General features: G+C 43.9%; 1 protein-coding gene across 4 annotated transcripts in view; it reads right to left on the bottom strand.

Moving 5' to 3' along the window:
- The window catches only part of adamts6 (ADAM metallopeptidase with thrombospondin type 1 motif, 6), a 129,561-nt gene that overhangs the window by 101,768 nt on the left and 3,420 nt on the right, over nt 1-24,373 (bottom strand). For all 4 annotated transcript variants that reach the window (XM_054744522.2, XM_054744518.2, XM_054744519.2 and 1 more), the window contains exons 4-9: nt 20,508-20,682; nt 19,721-19,929; nt 19,523-19,606; nt 11,177-11,322; nt 7,565-7,608; nt 1,629-1,734 (exon numbers count right to left, since the gene is read on the bottom strand). In XM_054744522.2, coding sequence (XP_054600497.1) covers nt 1,629-1,734; nt 7,565-7,608; nt 11,177-11,322; nt 19,523-19,606; nt 19,721-19,929; nt 20,508-20,682 — 764 coding nt within the window. The remainder of the gene's footprint in view (nt 1-1,628; nt 1,735-7,564; nt 7,609-11,176; nt 11,323-19,522; nt 19,607-19,720; nt 19,930-20,507; nt 20,683-24,373) is intronic.

Here is a 24,373-nt window from a genome sequence, read left to right as displayed (position 1 = left end):
AATGCATAGATTATGATGATGAGGTTCTCCAGGACTGTATATATCATACATCAGTGATCTGATTGTTCCATATGTTCCTAACCGAGCACTTCGCTCTCAGACTGCAGGTCTACTGGTGGTTCCCACAATATCTAAAATTAGGATGGGAGGCAGATCTTTTAGTTATCAGGCTCCTCTCCTGTGGAACCAGCTCCCAGCTTTAGTCCGTGAGGCAGACACTTTGTCTACTTTTAAGAATAGGCTTAAAACATTTTTATTTGATAGGGCTTATGGTTAAAATCTGATGTTAGCCTAAATCTGGACAAGTGGGGGAGTAGAGGGAGGTGGAGTGTACAGTCAGTAAAGACGACTCTCTCTTGCCCTGCCTCCAACATGCCTCCATCTAAATAGGATAGATTATCCTGAGTTATCTCTGTAGTTATGCTGCTATAGGCTTAGACTGCTGGAGGACACACTGACCACTTTTCACACTCTACTGCTTTCTTCTACAGTCTGCTCTTTAACTGTACTATTTTCTTCAATTTCAGCTGTTAACTTTCTTTTCTCTGTAAGTGTTTTTCTACCCAAAAGAAGCTACAACGATGTTCTGCTAAGCTGTGGTGGCCTCATGGAGGGGGCCATTGACTAGCACACTGCTGCTAACCACTTAAACATTCTCCCTCTCCTGATAATAACTTTTTGCTTTCCTTGACGTTGGATGTGCTACTACTAGTTTATCCGTTTAATTATAGATCCACTAGCATAAATACAATAAAGTTTATCTCTCGCCAAATAGAAAATTTACTAAGAAATCACAATATAACTATAGACACATTACTTTGTCTTTGTGTGTGTGTGTGTGTGTGTGTGTGTGTGTGTGCGTGCGTGCGTGCGTGCGTGCGTGCGTGCGTGCGTGCGTGTGTGTGTGTGTGTGTGTGTGTGTGTGTGTGTGTGTGTGTGTGTGTGCGTGTGTGTGTGTGTGTGTGTGTGTGTGTTTGTGTGTGTGCGCGTGCGTGTGCGTGTGTGTGTGTGTGTGTGTGTCTGCTCTGTCTTCTCGATCCCCAGTGAGTTGTGGAGGATGGCTGCTTATACTGAGCCAGGATTCTCTGGAGGTTTCTTCCTGTTAAAATGGAGTTTTCCTCTCCACTGTCGCTTTATGCTTGCTTAGTATGAGGATTGCTGTATAGTCACTGACACTAGTCAGTGACTTGATGCAATTTGCTGGGTTCCTTATATAGGATACATTATTTCTGATTGGCTTAATGAACTGACCTGAATTGGAATGTTTATTATGTGAAGTGCCTTGAGATGACTCTTGTCGTGATTTGGCGCTATATAAATAAACTTGAATTGAATTATATTTCAGACAGTTATAATTATTTGTTTTTATACAGCATTAACTTGGATGCCATAAATGTGTGAAGAGCATTTCAAAGAAAAAGTCTGTTATAAATGTCCTTATTGTTACATCACAATAATACATTTTCAAACAGCTTGTTGAAGCATATGATCCCTGAAACCAAACTCTGATCGAAAATGGATGAGGGTTTTTTTTCAGTGTTGTAAGAGGCAGTAGAGACCAACACAAAAGGATGCAAAAGGTGAGATTTGCATAATAATATATCCTTTATAAAACAGTTCAAACTTACTTGTGGCCTATCTCATGTGCAATGGTGAAAGCAGAGCCAAGGCCAATGTCTTCATTGATACTGCAGCTTCTCTCCGGCTCACACATTCCAGCTACTGAGGCCAGGCCTAGAAACATGCGCGCACGCACACACACACACACACACACACACACACACACACACACACACACACAGAACAGCACAGCATGCAAACACAGGATCACTCTTATGAGACGCAGACATAAAAGTCACACTTAAGGTAGAACGTAATTGATCTTCTGTTTACAGCAGCGCACAAAGACTGGTCACCAGTACAGATTCAACAGGAGGAGTTGAGTTTAGCGTCACAGAGTTTCCTGCAAACTCCAGGAACTCCTGGGAAACGTCTAGACAGAGGTTCGATTTAAACATTTCAACTGATGTAATGAGGGATTGTCTATGCCACACGCCAAAGAGGGTAACATAAGAAGTCTTTACCAACTCTGTGCGCCAACAGAAACCTGTCACACAGCATCTGTGTTTTCCTCATTTCACAACCCAACTGGAGAGGAGAGAACCGCTCCACCATCCAGGTGTGGTCTGTCCTTTGTTCTCAAAGCCTGACAGGTCAGATAAGGTGAGCACTAGCAATTCCTTACAGATTACATCTAATAACCCGGATAAAGGTAAAAAGCAGGTCTGTGTTTGGGAGTGAGTCTGTGCAACATGATACATAAATGCTTCATGCAGACCTTATCTCCAGAGGTTTCAGCTTCGAAAATATTTAAACAGAGGATAATGTGATTTTTTTTTTGTGTGATATTATGATGTTACAGTTACATTCAGTGTTTCCCCTAGGAATTTTTCCAGCTGTGGTGGTGGTGGTGGGGGACTATGACACGTCTCACCTTTATCTGAATATTGTTTTATTTGATGCACTCCACTTTGAACTGCACCAATCCAGCAACTGCTGCATTTTAATAACTAGTATTAAAGGTGGATACACCAATATTTGCACAAGAATAATTTTTGTTTTAAACTCTCAGTGACACACTCTGCCGGGAGGGTGGGGGGTGGGGTGGGGGTGGGGGGGTTAATTTTTCTTGGCGTCTGGAAAAACATCTCCTTTTGCCATCCTTTATTTGACTTTCTGCCCCTTTTATTTTAGTCCAAGATCATTACTGGGCTGGCCCTGTTAAACACGTTCTACACCCCTGCGTAGTAGACTTAGTGAAGTATTTTTAAGCCAGTATAAAAATGACTGAAACACAAATTTGCATTATTGACCAATATCTTTGATTTAATTTATTTGTTCAGAACATCAAGATGCATTACAGTGAACATTATAATAAAGTAACAACCCATAGAAGCACTGATTTGATCTGATTTCAGACAACAATAGAACAGGTCAGATGCACCTAATAAATAAAATTACTAACAAACTCAGGAATTTGTTTCTTTGCTTCACTGTTCTGGTGCTGAAAATATGACTAATGCGGATCAAAGGAGATACACAGATGAATGCACCTCTTATTTATTATTTGGAAATTAGTGGGTGTGGTTTATATCAACACATTATTTTAAATCTGAAATTGATATGGATTGATCAGAAGTTGTTTATTTATAAACTATTGTTTATTTGAAAACTATTTACAGAGCAGCCTCAGAATTGAGACTAAATATTTTTGATCACAATAGTGAAAGTATTACAGAACAAGTTTTTCAGTGAAATCTGAACATTAATATTTAAGTGCATGAATTAATGCATCTGAACTCATGCAGTAGGAACTAGGAAATATGAAATACTAGAACCATTTTATTTTAATTTGACTAAACTGATTTTTTCCTACCGTTGTTGACATTTTTCCCCACACACAGTTAAACAAAACGATGTTGATTGAGGTGTGTGTGTGTGTGTGTGTGTGTGTGTGTGTGTGTGTGTGTGTGTGTGTGTGTGTGTGTGTGTGTGTGTGTGTGAGAGAGAGAGAGAGAGAGAGAGAGAGTTAAAATAATAATAGAAAAACCCGACCGGAGCGGAGGCAGTGACCGACGCGTGCACGAGCCGTTTTCAGCTCCGTCTTGTCAAATGCACCACGTACGTTACGAAAAAATAACTTTAAATATTCAACCGAAAAAGAGGCGAGCTGAAGAAAACCTAGAGAGCACTGAAGAAACGTGAGCAACAGTGAAGCAAGCACAGAGATCCGTTACTGTCTGTGTGTGTGTGTGCGTGGATGCATGGGTCGGACCGGGGTCGGACGGACTGAGCTCCCGGCTGCAGAGTTCTGTGTGTAGGGAGGGGCGGGCGCTCTATGTGATTGGCCAATCACAGAGCGTGAAGACAGTCAGTTACCGAATGAGTATTTTCCTTCTAGCTGTAACCACCCTGCACTGCCTCCTCCTCTTTGCTGCCTGCCGGCTGTGATCACAAGCAACAACAGAGTAGTTCCCGCTGCTTCTTCCGGAAATGGTGCAAACTAATAAATAAAATTAAAAAACACAATAAAACTTGGGATCTTGTAGGCGTGGCGCTGGGATTTCAGCCGTGGTGGGCAGCCACGGCTACGTCTATGTAAGGGAAACATTGACATTGTCATGATGAGGAGCAGGAGGTTTGGACCCAAGATGCAGAACCACCGAATGACTCGAAGCAGGAGAGGAGGTTGTATATGTCAGAGCTGTTTTGTCCCTCCTTCAATGGTTTACTGGAGGAGAATTACAAGCATTCCATAAGTTTCAAGGGAATTTACTGGCAACTGTTTTAGGTTTGTGCAAAGTGTTCATAGTTGCAGTGTTGGTCTTTGTTTTTCAAGACCCTAGCAGTTCCCCCTGACAAGCTATCAATCAGCTTCTGGTTTAAATCCAGACTCAATGGTAGTCAATTTATATCATCAATACAGACTACCTCTTGAAGCTCATCAAGAGAATGCCAAGAGTGAGCAAAGCAGTAATCAGACCAAAGGGTGGCTATTTTGAAGAAAATATAATTTAAAACATGTTTTCGGTTATTTCACCTTTTTTGGTTAAGTACATAATTCCACATGTGTTCATTCATAGTTTTAATGCCTTCAGTGAGAATCTACCAATGTAAATGGACACAAAGACAAAGACAACACATTGAATGAGAAGGTGTGTCCAAACTTTTGGCCTGTACTGTATTTCAATGGGCACAACACCGGGTTTATATCTACCAGCCAGTAGAGGGCACCGTTGCTGATTGCATAAACAGTCTGAGGCTGGCAAGTCAAGCAGCTGCTTCTGAGCCCAGAAGATGTGGTTATTCTTCTCAGAAGATGAGCGACCATAAAAGATCTAAACCCAAATTGAGTTTAAGTGAAGCTTACAACAGATGGACCCAAATAAAACAATTTGCCTGTCGGCAGCGAACCCGGTATCCCGACGGCTGGAAACCTTGTTCTATTGCTGTAGCTACAACCTCCACACACTAGATGTCGCTTTGGGGTTTGTGTTCCATATTCAACCTTTAAGCTAATTTTAAAGGCAAAGTAGGAATTTCCAGTTGATTACTCTTTATAGTTTTATTGAGTTCCGAGTCAGCAAAATTGGCAATTGGTCACAGCTGCAATCTCAAAGTTTTCCTGCAAATGTTTGGCCATATTTTAAAAGAACTGGAAAAATTGGAAATTATTGGGAACACTTTTAAAACAGGTCTAAATACAAGAAGATAACATGAATAAAAGTCCCATCATGCACCTTTAACCATGGAACTCCAATGGTTAAACGCGAAAAAATATTTCTTTATCTCGAGCGTGTCACAAAAGGACTGTGTTGCTTTTATTCCCCTTATACACCAAATTTAATCACTGACTCCCAGTTTGAGAAAATCTGTGCTGCTGTGTTTTTTTTTTTTTTTTTTTTTGCTTATCTTAAAGCAGTGGTCCTCAAAGGCAGCCTGCGGGCCCCCCTCTTTGTGGCCCCCCAAACCCTGCGCGCACCGATACCACTTTTTTCCAAATCGATACAATACTCAGATCTGAGTACTCGCCGATACCGAGACTTCTATCACACAAAAGATGCAATAAATGGGATTACATGTTTTATTTTCGTCTCTGCTTCATGCTAACAGGAAAAGACTGTAAGGAAGATAAAAATAAAATATAAAGAAAATGATCACAAAACTAAAATAGTAGGTGAACAGAAAAGACAAGTTACAGTGAAGCCACTTTCAGGCAGCTGCACTGGTATCGGCCCCATCCCTAGCAGTGTGTGTGTGTGTGTGTGTGTGTGTGTGTGTGTGTGTGTGTGTGTGTGTGTGTGTGTGTGTGTGTCACATCCTTCCAAGCTTGGGTCCTCTACCAGAGGCCTGGGAGCTTGAGGGTTCTGCGGTATCTTAGCTGTTCCTAAATCTGCACTTTTCTGGACCGAGATGTCTGGTGTTTTTTCCTGGGATCTGCTTTAGCCGCTCCTCCAGTCTGGGTGTCACTGCCCCAAGTGCCCCGATGACCACAGGCACCAAAGATGTCTTCACACTCCATATATTTGGGGGATTAAGCTAATTTTGAATTGAACTGAACACACTACACAGTGCAAAAATATCTGATAAGTATATTTTAGAGCCATTATGGTTATTGGGGGGGGGGGGTCCTTAAGGTTGTGGAAAGGTTAAAACTGGGTCAAAAATCATCATAATTATCTTGCCTGTGACCCGGGTCTAAGAAAATGTTTCATGAGGATCTCATGCTGAATTATCAGTGATGGCTTTAGGACTGACTCATCTGACTTTGCACGTCCAGCTTCAGTGGTCAGTTCTGCTTCAGATTTTTCTGCCTGGTCCAAAAGAGCACCTGGCCTCCCCCCGCTGAAAGTGGCGCAGTGTTTGTATCCTCTTTGCTAAGAGGCTAAACAAGAATAGACTCGCAAATCAGGAGGCTACTGAAGCCATTACTGCAGGGAAAGAAGGAGCCGAGAGGTGAAGAAAGAAGAAGCAGAGGGAGGGAAAAGGAAGGAGGGTGGCTACTCTACGATTAGTTTAAGAATGTTTGAGCATGTTGGGGGGGGGGGGGTGCAAGGGTAAGAGTGTAGGTTAAATGCAAACACACACCGCATTGAAAGCTCTGTCCTTAACACTGGGGGGTTGGACGGAGCACTATCTCCAGCCCCCTGATTACTCAGCGACCCTAAAGGCCAGCGGACTGACCTGAGAGCATGATCCCAGAGAGGGGAGGGAGGTGGAGCAGAGGCTGAAGGAGGAGAAGGGGGATAGAGGGGGAGGACAATGAGGAAGCCAAGCAGATGCCGGGGCAATTAAAGCGACCGGGGAATGTGACGAATGCGGTCAATCTGTCAAAGTCCCCCCGAGGTCACGATATTACCTCCAAGATATACTGTGGTGCCTGCAGCGCCGTTTGAGAACATGAGATGGGAAAGGAGAGAGGCTGGGTGGAGAAAGGAGGAAAGACTTGCTGTCCCAAAATCACCACAGCCGTGTGTACCACCCCTTCTATCTCCCTCCTTCAGCCTCTAACGCTCCCTATAATTGTCCTTTTCCCTTCCATTTTCCTCTCGACTCCACCTCCTCCACTTGTTCTCATCTCCTCTTTCTACCTTACTTCAAACACACACACACACACACACACACACACACACACACACACACACACACACACACACACACACCTTGAACAAACTGAGGTTAGAGGCAAGGGATGAAGACAGAGGGGTTTTACAAAGCAGAGTTGACCACGACCTGTCCCAGTTCAGCGCCCCTGGCCTCAGCCAGAAGACGGGAGCCACCACGGAGCTATAATAACACAAATGAAAACATCTTTCTTATTACGTCTCACAGGAGCCGTCTGGAGTTCTTCTAAAGCAGACGGCGAAGGCTGCTAAATAAGGTTTGTCTGAGGACACTCTGAATGTGAAAGTGAAAACCTTTCCAGGGGAGAAGGATAACCAGAGATTAAAACAGTTATCATCATCCTTTACCAGTTAGACAAACTCCACTCTACTCTACTCACCCAGGGTACCACAGGGTTTGTTCTTGTAGGTGCAGATGTCATATCTAAAAAGTCAAAGAAAAAGGAAAAAAAAAAACATTATAATAACTTTTTTTTTTACATTTACACAGCTTTCCTCTACTGGCTGTTGGCCACTCCATTCTTTCACTGTTTAATCACACAGTCTGGCCAGTTATAATCTCAGCCTTTAGCATAACAATAGTGAAGTCATGACAGGTTTGCTTCAAGAAAAACACCTGGCTGGTGCACCCCTCCATCTACCGCGGGGCTCTCTGTGTAAAGAGGCCAATGCACACACAAGGAGAATAAATAGAAAGGCTTGGGTCGTCCCTGCTTTTAGCTCCGCACGCAGGTAATCCAGTAGAGGAGAGCGCTTGAAGCTGCTGCGCTGTAAGAATGCATCATTTGTCTCAAATGAATGATCCAATCATTCCTGAGGCTTTTAATATAGTATTAACGAGAACGCAGCAAATTTCATTTTAGTCTCCTTCCTTTCTGCTGCTTTCTGCAGACACGTCTAAACGTCAGGTCAGGTGACACGCTATCTAAGGACCGGTTGACACGACAAGGTGATTATCCCAAATTTTGACCTACTGCTCCCCTTCCGACAACCTTAATGATGCTCCCGATAATCAAATGCCCGTAATATGTTTAAAAAGTGCTCTGGTCTGCTCTTAAGTACAAGACCGCTCCCATCACAAATTGGGAATATTCAACAGGTTGGATCGTCTCTGCCTGATTTTGGTAACAAACAAACCTGTTGTCTGTTTAACCCTCCCACTGTCCTAATGGGTGTGACCCCACGAGGAAACTTGACCATTGAGCATGACTGATGGTTTATCCCTTGGGTCCACGTAGCAGGGGTGAGGTGGTGCTCACTCCTCACCCCTGCCACGTGGACCCAAGGGATAAACCATCAGCCCTGCTCAACTGTCAACTTTCCTCACAGGGTCACACCCATTAGGACAGTGGGAGGGTTAACCCTCCCACTGCAACGTGTAGCCAGTAAGAAAGCAAGGTGACAGGAACACGAGGCACACTCTGTCTGCCATTTTGGTTTACTCTAAAGGAAGTTCAAGCCCACAAGACTCCTCATCTGACCCGGGAATGTTCTTGAGTGAAATTGGTCCGTGATCAGTGTTGTTTTTGACATGTGTATGCACACCACACACAGTATCGGCTTGTGTGCAGTCTCTCGCGTTTTGAAACCATATCATTTTGAAATCTTGCCGTGTGGACCGGTCCTAGCACAGGACCTGACCACCAAAAAAACAGTGATGCTGAGCTCCGTTTCCTAATGACAGGATGAAGGAGCATAACGAATGTAAGAATTCGTTCTGGAAAAGATTACAATCTGCCTACTGTAAGTCTGTGAGGACCTTAAAGTGCAAGTCCCCACCCTGACCAGAACCTTCCTCCACCCACACTTCCTGTTTGAAAAATGCGTCAAAAGGAGGCGTCGCCTGGTGAACAGAGAGAGCGGCACTAAGGCAGTGACCGACAGCATCCACTCCCATGCTCAAACGAGTGGTTGAAAAACACACACAGACAGAAACTGCAGCGGGCTGGAGGATTCACTGTCCAACTCCTTCACCAGAGGAGGATGTTTTTTTAAGTGGAAATAAGCGGCGCTTTGTTTGGCCCTCGGACCATGTGAAGGTGCTATATAGGAAAGATGAACGTGAACGGCTCTGAACCGTATCGTTTTGCGTTGGCTCATGAGTGGTCAAGCCAGATAGATGCGTTGTTGGGTCTCCAAGCTGAATAACTCAAGAGCTAATTCCTGAAGGTGGGGACACAGTTTGAACATGAAAACCTAATTCCACAAAAGGGTAACTCTGCTCAGGAGGAGCAATGTGGTTTTCATCATGGCTGTGGAACACTGGACCAGCTCTGTTCCCTTAGAGGGATCCTGGAGGGTGAGTGGGAGTTCGGCCAACCAGTCTTCACGTGTTTTGTGGACTGGGAGAAAGCGTTCGACCGTGTCCCTCGGAGAGCTCTGTGGGAGGCCCTATGAGGGTTACTTTGGGAGTATGGGGTACCAGACCCTCTGATACGGGCTGTTAGGTCCCGGTATGACCGGTGTCAGAGCTTGGTCCGAATCGCCGGCAGTAAGTCGAGCTCGTTCCCAGTGAGAATTGGACTCTGCAATGGCTGCCCTTTGTCACAGATTCTGTTCATAACTTTTATGGACATGATTTCTAGGAGCAGCCAATGTGCTGAGGGGATCTGTTTTGGTGGCCTGAGGATCAGGTCTGTGCCTTTTGCAGATGATGTGGTCCTGTTGGCTTCATCAGAGCGTGTTCTCTGGCTCTCACTGGAGCGGATTGCAGCTGAGTGTGAAGCAGATGGGATGAGAATCCATGGTTTTGAGTCAGAAAAGGGTAGAACGCCTTCTCCAGGTCAGGCACGAGGTCCTGCCCCAAGTGGAGGAGTTTAAGTATCTCATGGTCTTGTTCATGAGTGAGGGAAAACTGGAGCGTGAGATCGACCAGTGGATTGAACCTGCAGTGATGTGGGTGTTGTTTCGATCTATCATAGTGAAGAAAGAGCTGAGCCGGAAGGCAAAGCTCTTGATTTACAGCTCGATCTATGTTCCGACCCTCACCTATGGTCACGAGCTTTGGGTAGTGACCGAAAGAAGGAGACCATGGATACAAGCGGCCGAAATGAGTTTTCTCTGCAGGGTGGCTGGGCTCTCCCTTACAGACAGGGTGAGAAGCTCGGTCATCCGGGAGGGGCTCAGAGTAGACCTTCTGCTCTTCCACATCGAGAGAAGCCAGTCAGGATGCCTCCTGGACACCTCCCTGGTAAGGTTTCTTGGGCAAGTTCAACCAGGAGAAGACCTACAGGAAGACCCAAGACATGCTGGAGGGACTTTGTCTCACGGCTGGTCAGGGAACGCCTTGGGAACGCCCAGAGGAGCTGGCCCAAGTGGCTGGGGAGAGGGAAGTCTGGGCTTCCCTTCTTAGGCTACTGCCCCAGCGACCACACCTCAGATAAGCATCCGAAAATGGATGGATAACTCTGATTTCTCCAGAGGAGTTAAGCTCAAACCTGAAATAAAACACGAAGCGAGAGGAGCTGGAGAACATCAAGAGGCAGACAATCAGCAAGCAGTCATTGATGACAGAAAGGCTGTTTTGTACTGAACTCAGAAAGTCACAAAGCTTGGCTTCAGCCCATGCCAATCAAATAACACCATCACATCTTACTTGAGAGAACCAGCTGGGATATGTACCTTTTAGTTGCTAGGTTACGTGGCCAAAACACTTGGGGCAACAATGAAGCCGATTCCAGGTAATGACAGAGTTTTGCTGTTTTATGGTAACAGCCTTGACATAAATTGCAGGGTGACAAGTACAGTACGTCTGTAAAAGCACAATTTATTTTCAGGGCTGAGGCCTTTATTCTTTCAGATACAGGTAGCGTCTGTGCAGGACAGTCTGAGCTTCCAGTGTTTTAGCTGCTGGCGGCTGCTGACGGCACAGAACAGAACCTGCAACCTATTTGCTCCAAAGGAGAAAATTACAACGAATGAAATGCTGGATGGCTGTACTGTTATGTGAGCAGAGTGTGTTCCTTTTCCTTTAGCCGCTCGCCAACTCTTACCGGGTGATTAGGACAGCGTTGTCATGATGAGCCATCCCATTCTCCAGAATGCTGTTTCCACTGTTGTGATGAGACAGGATGGACTTCTGCCACTTACAGAAACTGTCCAGAGACTTGTCAGCATGATGATTAATCTCCAGGTTTGGCTGCAAAGACATGCATGCTAATCAGTGAAAAATGCTGTTTTATCCGACAAAACCAGGTGATCCGATTCAGAGCTGTATTACGGTAACATGTTGTGCTATGTTGCTTTGTTTGTGGAAAAGTATTGTAACGTGTAACACACTTTTTACTGAAAAACAGCATACTGCTCGGTATTTTGGCTAATTTACATGAATCACTAGCTGTAAAACATCTTTTTGAATCAAACAGGCTCTTTTGAACAGAGGCTGGCTTTTTGTGACCTTCTATTCCCTAGCTTCTCTTCATGCTGTTGTTACTGCCAGTTCTGTTTTTCTCTGGATCCCGTGATTACCTCTTCTTATTCTTTTTTATTTTTATTTATTTATTTTTTTTGGTCATTTAAAAGGAAAAGAAAGAACACAGTAATACAGAATCTCAATTACAGTAACCAATAAGGTGTAGGCTGAAGCCTAGCTTTTTATGCCTACCCTATTTACTCAATCACATTACTTCTCCAAAAAAAAAAAAGACAATAATAAGATAAAAGTAATGTAAGTTATTCTTTTTTAAATATTATTATTCCTTTGCATATTTCTTTTTTTTTTCTTTAACCCTCCCACTGTGCTAATTGGTGTGACCCCGTGAGGAAAGCTGACCATTGAGCAGGATTGATGGTTTATCCCTTGAGGTCCACGTGGCAGGGGTGAGGTGGTGCTCACTCCTCACCCCTGCCACGTGGACCCAAAGGATAAACCATCAACCCTGCTCAATGGTAGGGATGCACCGATACCATACTGATATCGGTATTGGTGCCAATACAGATACTGATACCTGTATCGGTATTGGTAAAAGTGAACAGATACCAGTAACTGATACCAATGCAGTTGCTTGAAAGTGACTTCACTGTAACTTGTCATTTCTGTTCACCTAATATTTTAGTTTTGTGATCACTTCTATTACATTTATCTATCTCAGTCTTTTCCTATTGAAAACAGAAGAAAATAATATCTGTATTCCAATTCATTGCATTTTTTGTGCGGTAGAAGTATCTGTAACGGTAATAGGTATCGGCGAGTACTCAGATCCAAGTATCAGTATTGTATCGGTTTGGAAAAAAGTGGTATCGTTGCATCCCTACTCAATGGTCAACTTTCCTCGCGGGGTCACACCCATTAGCACAGTGGGAGGGTTAATCCAATTTTTTATTACAATATAATATTTTTATTCTGTTTTATAATTTTTTGTTCTTGTGAAGCGCCTCGTGATTTTAATCTTCAGAGACGCACATAAAAAATATGTGAAATTATAAAAAATATAAATATCAAAACATGTGATCACATCTTATATCTTCTCCTTTTACTGTTCTTATTCCAAGTAGGACTACTGCAGTTTGGCTGACTTGTTTTATTTCATTTGCTGTGACAGAAGTACCAAATGTTAAAGGGGAAAGAGAAATAAAAACACTGAACTGCATTTTGAGTATATGATTGTGTGCTGCAGTCAGATTATTTATTGCCTGTATCATGTTGTGCCTCAACAAAACTTACTCTTAATTCAACAGTTGATTCAGTCATAATGATGCTAGAGATGTACGCAGGAGGAGACATAAATGACTCAAAGATCATGACCATATGTGAGGGAAAAAATGTATTTTTCATGCAAATCTCTAACATTTCTTAACCCTCTGGAGGCAGGCGTTGCAGATTTGCAACGTTAAAACCTACCTTCCTGGTTACTCCACATACGTATTTCATGAGCATCTTTTAACTCAGAAGTACCCCTGAAGGACTTAGTTGTTCGTCCTTTTATCAAAACTTATTGTGAGCCTGAGAGGGTTAATAATCTATGTTGCATCTAAACAACAAACGTTCATATTACAAAGTTATGATGGCATAAATCCTAGTAAATTACAAGAGTCACATGCTTATGTGCTGTTGATATTTAGCTTTGCTTCAAATCTTTGCTGGTGAAACCCACAGATAGGTGTGAGACAATGAAAAACAATTTTTTAAATCTTATTTCTGATTATAATCAGTCACTCTGAGTTTTTCATGCAGGCTGAACATGAAAATAGTCTCCTACACCTATCTCCTGCGTTAGTTTCTGAAAAAAGATGGTGAAACTCTAGGATTAGAAAAGCTTGACAGATCTACGTCACGCTGTCACTTAACATTCATGGACTCACCCATCTGGACTCACGACAGGAAAGGCTGCTGTTGGTTTAGCGTTCAGAAAACAGAAGAGAACGTCTCAGCTAGTAGAAGCTAACAGTTAGCATTAGCAATTCCACCACACAGCAGAGCTCCTCCAGGCGTGTGTTATTTGTAGAGATAAAACATCAACGTTGCGGCGCAAACAGAGTCAGTGGTAGAGTCATGTTGCTGTTATCCAGAAAATGGCAGGATTTGGAATCTTACTCATTAATATTCATAATGTTTAGACATCTCTCCTCTGATTGGCTAACAGCAACACAGCGACTCTTGCGCTGCCTTTGTTTCCTCATCTGTCTTATGTAAAAATGCAACATTGATGTTTTATCTTCACAAATATCTAAAGCCTGAATGTGTTCCGCCACGTGGCGTTGCTAATGCTAACGGCTAGCTTCTGCTCTCGCCTCGCAGCACTAAAAGGAACTGTTTTCCAGAGCAAACCAAGTTTGGGTGAGTTCATGAATGAAAATTTTAGTGTGACATAAATTTGTGTGGCTCTTTCTAGCCCGTCTATTTTCTTTCAGTGACTAATGCAGGAAATAGGGGTAGTTACTGTTGTTATTGTTGTTGTTAACCTCAAGGGCAATATGCCGATTATCGCTTGTAAGTCGCTTTGGACAAAAGCGTCTGCTAAATACATAAACATAACATAAGAAGATTGTGTTCACATCTAGAGGGCATGTGACACTCAAAGTGATGGATCATATTTCAAAAAGTATAGCATGGTTTCTGAGTGAATGAGACCTTAAGAGCAAGTCACCCCCTATCAGAGTATTACTCCGCTCCCACTTCCTGTTTGAAAAATGCAACAAATGCTGTTGCCTAGCAGACCGAGAGGGCAGAGCCGCTAACAAATATACACACACATAGGCTCACAACGACATTGTGACATCATATGGTACCAGCTAACGTTCTAAGGTACCTTTTGGCCAATAGTGATGGCAGATTTAAATTCAACTGTAGTGCAGAGTTTTTACCTGACAACGGCACAGCACTGACAGTTTTAGGCAGAAAATTAAAGTTTTAACTAAAATAAACTAAAGTGCAAAACTATTGACTACACATGTCTGCAGCAAGATTAGACACACATTTATATAGTTTATCAGAAAAAAAAGTTGATTTGGGGGTGACTTGCTCTTTAAAGTGCAAGTCACCCCCTACCAGAGTTTTATTCCACTTCCACTTCCTGTTGGAAAAATGCAACAAATGCTGTTGCCTGGCTGACCGAGGGGGCGGAGCCGCTAACAAATACACACACACAGGCTCACAATGACATTGTGACATCATAATGTACCAGCTAATGCCCTAGGGTACTTCTTAGCCAGTAGCAATGGCAGATTTAAATTCAAATGGTCTCCATGCCCTGGGTGGCAATTTGAAAACAGAGGTGCCTATTGGGGCCAGTGGGGGAGCTGGCTCCCTGGAGGGCTAAGCCCAACCAGCCATTCCTCCCCATCCCCACATATTTCTCTCCTCCTGCTCCCTCACATCATCACACAAACATACACATAGGACCTTGGGGGGTAGACAAGTCAGGGAGTGCGGGTATGGACCCCATTTCCACAATCCTGTGGCAACCTGCCCCCCAATTTTATTTGCACCTTATACACTTCCAGCGACGACATTCCATGCAAACACACACTTAGGGCCTTGGGAGTGAGCACATTCAACCAATTTTAAACTGCACTTCGACACCGAGGGCTGTGGGTGCAAGTGGGGTGGTGCGGTGGCATCAGCTGGCATAGGCCAGACAATGCCCGCACTGCCCGCTCACCACAGCCATGGAATACACCTCATCAACACACAACACTGTAATGGAGCAGGTGGAGGGACACTAGGGGTCTTAGCACACCTCTGTTGTTGCTTGGCTTCCTGAGGCTAGGAGGGAGATCTGGCCGTCTGGTTGGGGTCCGGGGTGGTGGGTTTCTGTGCTCAGCGTTGGGCGGGGGAGCCTGCTCATCAGCACCCCAGCAGAAAGGGTCAAACTCTGGTAACCGGTAATGGTTGTACCCAATGTGCAGCAGTACCAGGACCAGAGTGAATAGGGTGTGTATGGGGAACATGAGTGGGTGTCCGGCATGCATTTTTGTAAGTCTTTGTTTATATGTGCATGTGTGAGCATGAGGGAAGGAGTGTGTGACTGTGTTTGTGTATGACTGTATATGTCAGGTGGGGACTTTGACTCCTCCCCTCTTCTGGGACTTCTTTTGATGATATAGATCAGTGGTTCCCAAACTTATTTAGCCGCGCACCCCCTTCTATGTCCCGACCATGTCAACACCCCCCCCCCCATATATATATATATATATATATATATATGTATATATATGTCAGATGTCAAGCTAAACAGACAGGGTTAAAAAAAATTCCCCATCACTTTCATTTTTTAAATAGTAATTAATAAACATTCGATACCATTACAGTTTCCTTTGATTTCATTTTAAATAAATATTTACAGTGCCCAGGTAGAACATAAACAATGCAATTTAACGGTTTTCTTAAAGTAGGAACGTTTAACCTGTGCGGCCAGAGCGCTCTCCTTCCTTCTGCTCTGCGTAAACCTGAGCTGATCACCTACTTGTGCGTAATCAAATGTCAATAGGGGACAAGATATAGCCATGATGTTCACTTTTACCTCAGACCGACTTATTGCTGTTTTATGGTGAGGCTGAATCTGCGATCCGCTGCCACGCTGACTGGAATGACAAATGCTGCAGTAACATGAGATGTGGTCAGGTTCATGAGGAGTCACTGGCTGGAGCGGACCCGACTCATCCCAGAAGCTAATATCTTAATTTGACCTTGAATGAAAAATAACCTCTTAAAAGTTTTTATCACGGTGGACGCGGTGTTTATTTCTGCCTTCAGTCTGACGGCGCGCCGGAGTTAAAGCAGCGTGCGCACTTATTGAATCTGTGTGCGTGTGTGTGTGCACACGCGCGCGCGGCACAGCCGCTCAAGTCACCGCGTCTCGCGCTATTTAAACCAATGTTGTAAAATTACTTCTGCCCAGCCCAGATGTGCTCACTTGTGCACCCGTGAGCCGTGGTTCAGCCGGAACGCGTCTGACTTCTGACAGACGCACTCTGAACTTCAGATCTTCAGCGCGCTGTTAATAGCCTGAATGGGAATCATTTGTTGTTATTTAGTTACATCCACAATGTTCTGTGTGTGAGGTTTACAATGTCAGAACACCTGCATGAGACAGGTGTTAATTACAATCTGCCAGAATGACTCGCCACCTTCAGATTTCTCCAACACCGTTAAAAATGATCAAATATGGAACATATCGGCGTGCGCAGGCCAGAGTGCTGAAGCTCGGCGCATTGTTATTATGAAGCTAGGGCACATTTGGAGGACACGCGCGCGCGCGACGGAACATATCGGCGTGCGCAGGCCAGAGTGCTGAAGCTCGACGCATTGTTATTATGAAGTTAGGGCACATGCGGAGGACACGCGCGCGCGCGCGCAAAAATATACTTGTTTTCAATTACATTTATTGTGCCCACTTACTTTTTCTTTGGCCCACCCACAAATGAGTTTCTACGCTAATGGTGACATATGACAGACTTCTCTGAGCTCCGCAGCCATTACACTTTTCACCTTGCGCACCCCCTAGCGGCAGCTCGCGCACCCCCAGGGGTGCGCGCACCACACTTTGGGAATCCCTGACTCCCCTCCCCCTGCCACACCTGGTGTGGGGTGTGGTGCCTTGGTCTGCCTGAGTGTTCGAGGCTCCCGGGTCAGGGGGTTTAAGATTTTTGGCGTCTGCTTGATCAATCCCGGTGGCTGCCTGGTGGGGTCTGGGTCCCTGGGCTCTGCTGGGTCCCCGGCGGGGGTGGTCGCCCCTGGGTCCCGGGCTCGGCCGCCTAGGGGGTGGGAGGCTGCGGGCGGGCCTGTGGGCTTGCCGCTGATATCTCCCGGGACTCTGCCGGCTGCTGGTTGTGGCCCCCCGGGGCGATCCTCTGTGCCTCTCGAGGGGGGCGGGGGCCTTTCTGGTTGCAGTCTCCTTGGGGTTCCTGCGTTCTGGGGCAGTGCCTGGATCTCTGGGACTTGTAGCTCCCCCCGTCTCCTACACATATTTGGAGGGCGGATCTGTGGTCCCTCACACTCTCTATTGGACGCTCCTATAGAGAAAACTTACATAAACAAGCACGTGTACACACACAGGTGCTCACATGGTGCTCTCATAAGTATGGGCTTGGGCACGTTCAACATTTGTCTTAAGGCTGTCGTTGCCACTACATGCACTGTGATTTATTATCGTGTGATTGTTCAGTTAAACAATGTTGATTTTATATTTCATCATCAGGTTGATGCAATGATAGCTTGCTCCTGATGTATTGTTGTGTGTCCCATTTTTTTCTGCTCTTTCTCTTTCTGCAGGTCTAGAAGCAGACTTGTTCATTATTTTTTATTTTTGTGGACTCCCCACCCCCTTCCCCCCTCTCTTTCCACCTTTTGTCTTTTCCTTTCTCTTTCACCTCTGTCTCCGTGTCTGGTCGGAATTTAGAAGCATTCAAAAACAATAACAATAAAGTTTTAAGTATCAGGCGTGACATCAGGGGCGGCGTTAGGCCCGGCTACTTGGGCTGAAGCCCCGAATCTTTAATGAAAAGCCCCGGATCTCAAACGTGGAAGTAACATGCAGTACCAAAGTCCAACAGAGAGGGAGCAGCTGGCAGTAGCTTGTATACAGCCTGCCTGAGCCTCCACCACTGAAGAAGCCCTTCAGCAGCCGGCTTCTTCTACACTCTCTGTCTGAAACGCATGAGTGAAGATGGACATAAGGACGTTTTTTAGACCAAGAGTACCGCGACAGAACCCCAGCTTTGATGAGACTGGTGTTGACTCAGGTTTGTGAGTCTTATTTGAAAATATTTGTTGTGCTGCTGGTTTGCCTAAAGTTAGCTTACTATCAGGTAAAGTTGATGGAGAAAGAAAGGGAATATTTACCATCATCTCACACTAAACACTAACAGGAACAATACTCTGTCCTGAAAATGCTTAATATGTAGCTTCAGATTAAAAATTATGTGGTACAAGACATATATGATGTTGACTAGTGCGTGTCACGTGTGTGTGTGTGTGTGTGTGTGTGTGTGTGTGTGTGTGTGTGTGTGTGTGTGTGTGTGTGTGTGTGTGTGTGTGTGTGTGTGTGTGTGTGCGCGCGCGCGCGCGCGCGTGTGTGTGTGTGTGTGTGTTAAGCCCCGGATCTTCTTCAGTCCTTAATCCGCCCCTGCGTGACATTAAAAGCAGACGCTTTGATGCTCCACCTGAAATCTGTAAGGCTTGTTACCAGCATTCAGACATCAATTCTGTTTGCTTCACAGCCAGACAGGACATGGTAAAAAAAATAAAAATAAAAAGTTCAAAAGCATTGCAGAGTTTTTACTTGGCAACGAGCACAACACTGACAGTTTTAGGTAGAAAATTAAAATTTTAATTAAAATGCATCAAAGTGCTAAACTATTGACTACACGTGTCTGCAGCACTATTAGACACATATTTATATGGTTTATCAGGAAAAAAAAGTTGATTTGGGGGTGACTTGTTCTTTCAGATTTACTTTTGCAAATCAAAACTCATCTAAAGCAAATCAGATTCATATGAAGATAAATTCATAAAATGAAGATAAAAATATCAAATGTGTGATTTTATTTCATTTAACTGATGACATTAATAAACATACTTTCAAATTATTTAAATTTTTACTTAAGTTTTCATGAAACTATTTTTGTCTCCATTCCACAAAAAGAAAAGCTACAAAAAAACTGGAAAAGCAGACGTTTCTCCAGCCACACATAACATGCACATGTACAGTGAAGTGAGGCTCCCAGAGGGATCCACATCTTTCATCTGACATGCATCCATACGGTGGATAGTCTGTCTTCTGTCTCTGTCCCTTCGGCCTCGCATAAAAGCACAGCAGCTCACTCATGCTGAGAGCATCAGTTAATCACTCACGACAGGTGAGGGATCACAAACTGAAGGTGGGACTGAAAACACTTACCTGATCTTCGGTGAGAACAATCAGCCGGGTCACAATAATGTTCACAACATTTCCTAGGCTGGCATCACGGTAAAGTTTGGCAACCTGACCTCCAGAAAAGAAGAAAAGACACAAAGTCAGACGTCTGACTGCAACTTCGCAAAGACAGTGGAGGAATCCGTGGTGACAAATCAGCAATGTGTCCAAAAATAAACTTACAATATTCATCACAGACAAGATGTAGTGCTCGATATCTTTGCGACCGTGGTAGCCGACCATCATTTTATCTGCGACCACGAGCGTTTCCACGAAGCGCTCCGAGCTGACGGACCTCCTCTGCCTGTGGGTGCTGTTGGACTGCTCGCTGCTGTTCTGAGGGGCAGGAGAGGATGTGCTAAAGGGGCAAGGTGCACTGCTTCCAATGGGGTCTGCAGAAAAACACAGATACAAGCTGATTAGTGAAACATATGACAAGCTAATATTGAAACGTGGTATGAGAGAGTGCTGGTTTTGGGAAGGTTCTGCTTTGCAGCAGCTAAAGCATCTGTTTTATGACCCAGATACTCTGGGAAAAGCCATAAGGTGCTACATGCTGGGACATGCTAGCTTCCTCCCTTTGCTGCTCTCTATAAGACCTCAGCCCAAAGAACAAAATATCCACCTGGATCATTTTCCAGTTCGTCATGTTTCAGCAGACACGGCATTTAGCTCTCTGAAACCTGAAATCTGGTCATAATCGTTGGTTCAAAAAACAGAATTTGAGCTTCTGTTAAACAAAATGAACTGAATGCTATTTATTCACTGAAAGGCCTTTTATAAAAACGGTGGAGCGACACGTTCTCTTAGGTGTCCAGACCAGTAGTAGCTTTGGCGCACAGGAGGCCTGGTTGTGTCTAGAACATGAGCCCAGAACCAAACCAGCACTTCCCCAAACCTGCTAAGTATAGCTATTCCTTTACGTCAGTTTCACCCACACAAAATCCAACCCAGATGGAGGCTCACCAACCTGAAATGCCGCAGCTGAACTCCTGGCTACGCTCTTGTGGTGAGGGAATGGCAGACGTTTTATAAATAACATGCTGCTGCGCTCCTTCCAGGTTCCAGTCATCGGAGGTGGAGGAGGATGTGTTCTTTAAAGGCTCTATTAAATACTGGTCTTCCTCTGTGGTTATTACACCATGCTTTTGGAGGAGAAAATCAACACGTTACAAACAGCAAAACTGAAGAGAACGAATTCTTATGGCATGTTTAGCATTAGAGGCAGATTTCTTTCTTTAATTTAGACTGAATGCAAGGTGAAAAGATGCCAAGACACAAGTGGGAACTGCTTAAATTTAAATAGAAAAAGAGAAAACAAGAAAGAAGAAGGTGAAAACAGGTATGAATGATTGTATTTAGAGATGTAGGCACTATCATGTTACTAGTGAGGCTGATGCTCTCCGAGCATTCTCTACTTTATGTTAAAACAATCCAAAAGAAGTGCTAACATAACTTTCTGTGCAATAAAATATCTGATATTTTTAAGACAATTTTAAGACAATTGTGATTAAATATGTTTGTAGTTTGAAGCTGAAATGAAATGCAGCTGAAGTGGAAATCGGGCCCGTCTCATTGATTCGTTATGGAGCAAACTTGCTGCACATTGTCAGCATTAGTTGTGATTAAAATCCAAATAACTTAGAAGATGGATGCAGCCTGGGCTGCATGGTGACCCAATCTGTGTATCTGTTGCCTCACAGTGAGAAGGTTGCAGGTTCAAATCCCAGCTGTGTGGAATTAGCATGTTGTCTCCGTGCATGCGAGGGATACTCCATTTTCTACCCACAGACCAAAAGCATGCATGTTAGGTTGATTGCAAACTAATCTGACCCCAGGCGTGAGAGTGTCGCTGGTTGGGCGTCCCTGTGATGGACCATCTGTCCAGGGCGTCCCCCACCTCTCACCCAGTGAACACTGGAAATACACCAGCACCGTGCAACCCCTACTGAGGAAAATGTATTATTTACTATGAGCCCTTCATTTCACCAGGTGAAAGACTCATTTAGATTTGCAAGAGTGCTCTGGTCCAGGAAGGCAGCATCAAACAAAATGGGGGGTCACACACAAACAAAGAAAACAGCAGAGTAAAAATATTTCACTCATGGTGGGGGATGAATGGCGTCACAATGTCAGAATGTAAAGGCTGCCAAGAAAAGTCTACAATGGCCTAGAAATCTAGACAGACCGTATCAGGTCTCTGCACATCCTTCAAGCCATGCTCCATAGGAGCCTCAGCAGGTCTACCATTGGCCTGAGCAGTGTTGTGTTACACCAATCACTGCACTCTATCTGTTTGGTGGGCGGGATGTTAGTGCAACTGGGAGAAACAACAAAGATGGAGGCGGCTTGCTTCAAACTGCTTTGGCATCAACTTTCAGCTGTTTAGACTTGGGCTTTTCTTTGAGTCAAGAGCAGATAGAGGTACTTAAAGGTAGAGCGGAGGATCTTTTTCTTCCGGGTGGATCATCAGAATCATTGGTTCGCATAGCTGTCAATCATTCTGGTGATGCTTTCACGCAAGGCCGTCGTCGTGACATATGACATCCTTCCTAGCAGAACCGAACACTCCTAACACACCACACATGGCAGGAATATCTGATAAGATTGTCTTTAGAGACATCAAACTGGTTGGGTACTTCCTTAATGTTGTCGTAACTCGTTTCAAAACTCATCATGAATATCGTATCATGTGAATCGGGCCTTACGAGTGCCACCTTTATGCAGTTCTGTCTTTTTATCTGTTTAATAAGGTGCTTTTATCACACATAAATGAGTTAATAATCACCTTTACAGACCCAAAACAGCCAGCTACATCAAAACCAGCTCTAAAACATTCCTCTCTCTCTTTCAATAGTTTGCCTGGAATATAAACAACGAGAAACGCTGACTTGTCTGTGTAAAATCCACAATAAAAGTAATTAAGCACACAACACACTACCCTTCAGAAACACGCTGGACGTTTTACTGGTGTGATGTCAGGGTCTCATACCATCCAGACAGCTGATTACCTTAAAGCACAGACACGGTTTTGTCCATTTTTGGTGCTGGAGGAAAAAAAAAGAGCAAACACTAATTCAATTTATGATACTCAGTGCGGGACTTGCCAACACATTTGGCCACATGTTTGCTCAGCATGACTCTGTTTGCCAATATGAAGCAGGGCTGTTTCTTCCTTCTTTAGAGTTAGTCTGAATCACAACAGCCACTAAAACTTCTTCTAGTTTCCTGGTTAGTAAAAAGACAACAAAGAATAAACTAAAAGCTCAAAACATGATAAGTATAACATTTTTATGCTTTTAACATTAATGAGGTTCTAATGTTTAATTCTCCTAGCGCTCACTGAGTTATGAAACGATGTCCAGAGTTCATATTTTAAGCAATTTTAATGCCAGCAGGTGGCAGAGTTGTGCTGTTTAGTGGTAATTAAAACTGTTGATGGTATAAATTATGGGGTCAAGTGTATTTTGATCAACAATGAAAGTTCCAGGTTTGTTTTTATTTTATTTTTATTTTTTTATGTTCGTTATAAAGATTTCATCATCAGTCAACTTACACCGCCGTTAAAATAATTAAAGGTGTGGGACACTGAATTTTTTTTAATTATTATTATTTCTGATTATAACGGGTCACTCTGAGATTTTCATGCAGGCTGAACATGAAAATAGTCTCCTTCACCTATCTCCTGCATTAGAAAATAGATGGTGAAACAGTAGGATTTGAAAATCCTGACAAAGTGACATCACACTGTCACTTAACATTCATGAACTCGCCCATCTTGACTCGTGATGGGTAAGGCTGTTGTTGGTTTAGCATCCAGAAAACAGCAGAGAATGTCTCAGCTAGCAGCTGTAAGCATTGGCTACTCCGCCACACAGCAGAACTCCTCCAGGCTTGTGTTATTTGTGGAGAGAAAACATCAACATTGCAACGTAAACAGTCACTGGTAGTCGTGTTGCTGTTAGCCAATCAGAGGAGAAATGTCCAAATATCAGGAAGTACGACTCCAAATCCTGCCATCTGAAGCTCTCCTCTGATCTGACAATCTTCTAGTTACTGAAACAGGCGCACCAGGGCTTTTGTACCCAGAGTAGGACTTGCAAGGCATTCATTCCACTGCAAATGTATTGATTAATGAGTCAACCTCTGCTTTAAAGCTCTTTAGGATAAGTAACAAATGAAGAACTATTTCATTGTAACATTCAGATGTTAGTTTAGACACCAACTAATGAAACTGCATCTTCCACTTGATCGATTGGTCCCATGAAGCCCCTGATGAAGAAGCCTAGAGGTCCAGATAGGAAGTCTGGCATCAAAAAAATATTTTTCCTAGAAAGTCGATTCTTAGAAATAAAATAATACGAGGCCATCCCACAGGGCATGTGAGCAGAAAACAGTTAAGGAACGACATGGCGTGACATTGGTTTATTTTGCCCTTGGTCAGCCATATTTACTTGTACTGTCTTGTCACCACCCAAAGACACGTGTGCAAAGTGATATTAATTCATTATCTTAACCAGTCCTCAGGGAGCGGGTGACTGTCTTCTGCAGTCATCAGGCGAGAGGCAGGGGACACCTTGGACAGGTCTCCAGTCAACACACAGGGACACACAGAGACAAACAGTCTCACACTCACTCACACCTAAGGACAATTCAGAGTCACATCTTAACCTGACGTGCATGTTTTTGATCTTAGAGAACCCAGAGAAAACCCACGCATGCATGGGGAGAACATGCTAACTCCGTGCAGAAAGGCCACAGGTGGTATTCAAACCTTCAACCTTGTTACTGCGAGGAGACAGACACTGCAAGCATCCACACAAAGTGACAAATATC

The sequence above is a fragment of the Nothobranchius furzeri genome, chromosome 6 (genome assembly GCF_043380555.1).
Source record: "Nothobranchius furzeri strain GRZ-AD chromosome 6, NfurGRZ-RIMD1, whole genome shotgun sequence".
Lineage (NCBI taxonomy): Eukaryota > Metazoa > Chordata > Actinopteri > Cyprinodontiformes > Nothobranchiidae > Nothobranchius > Nothobranchius furzeri.
This window is presented reverse-complemented; position numbering and strand designations above follow the sequence as displayed.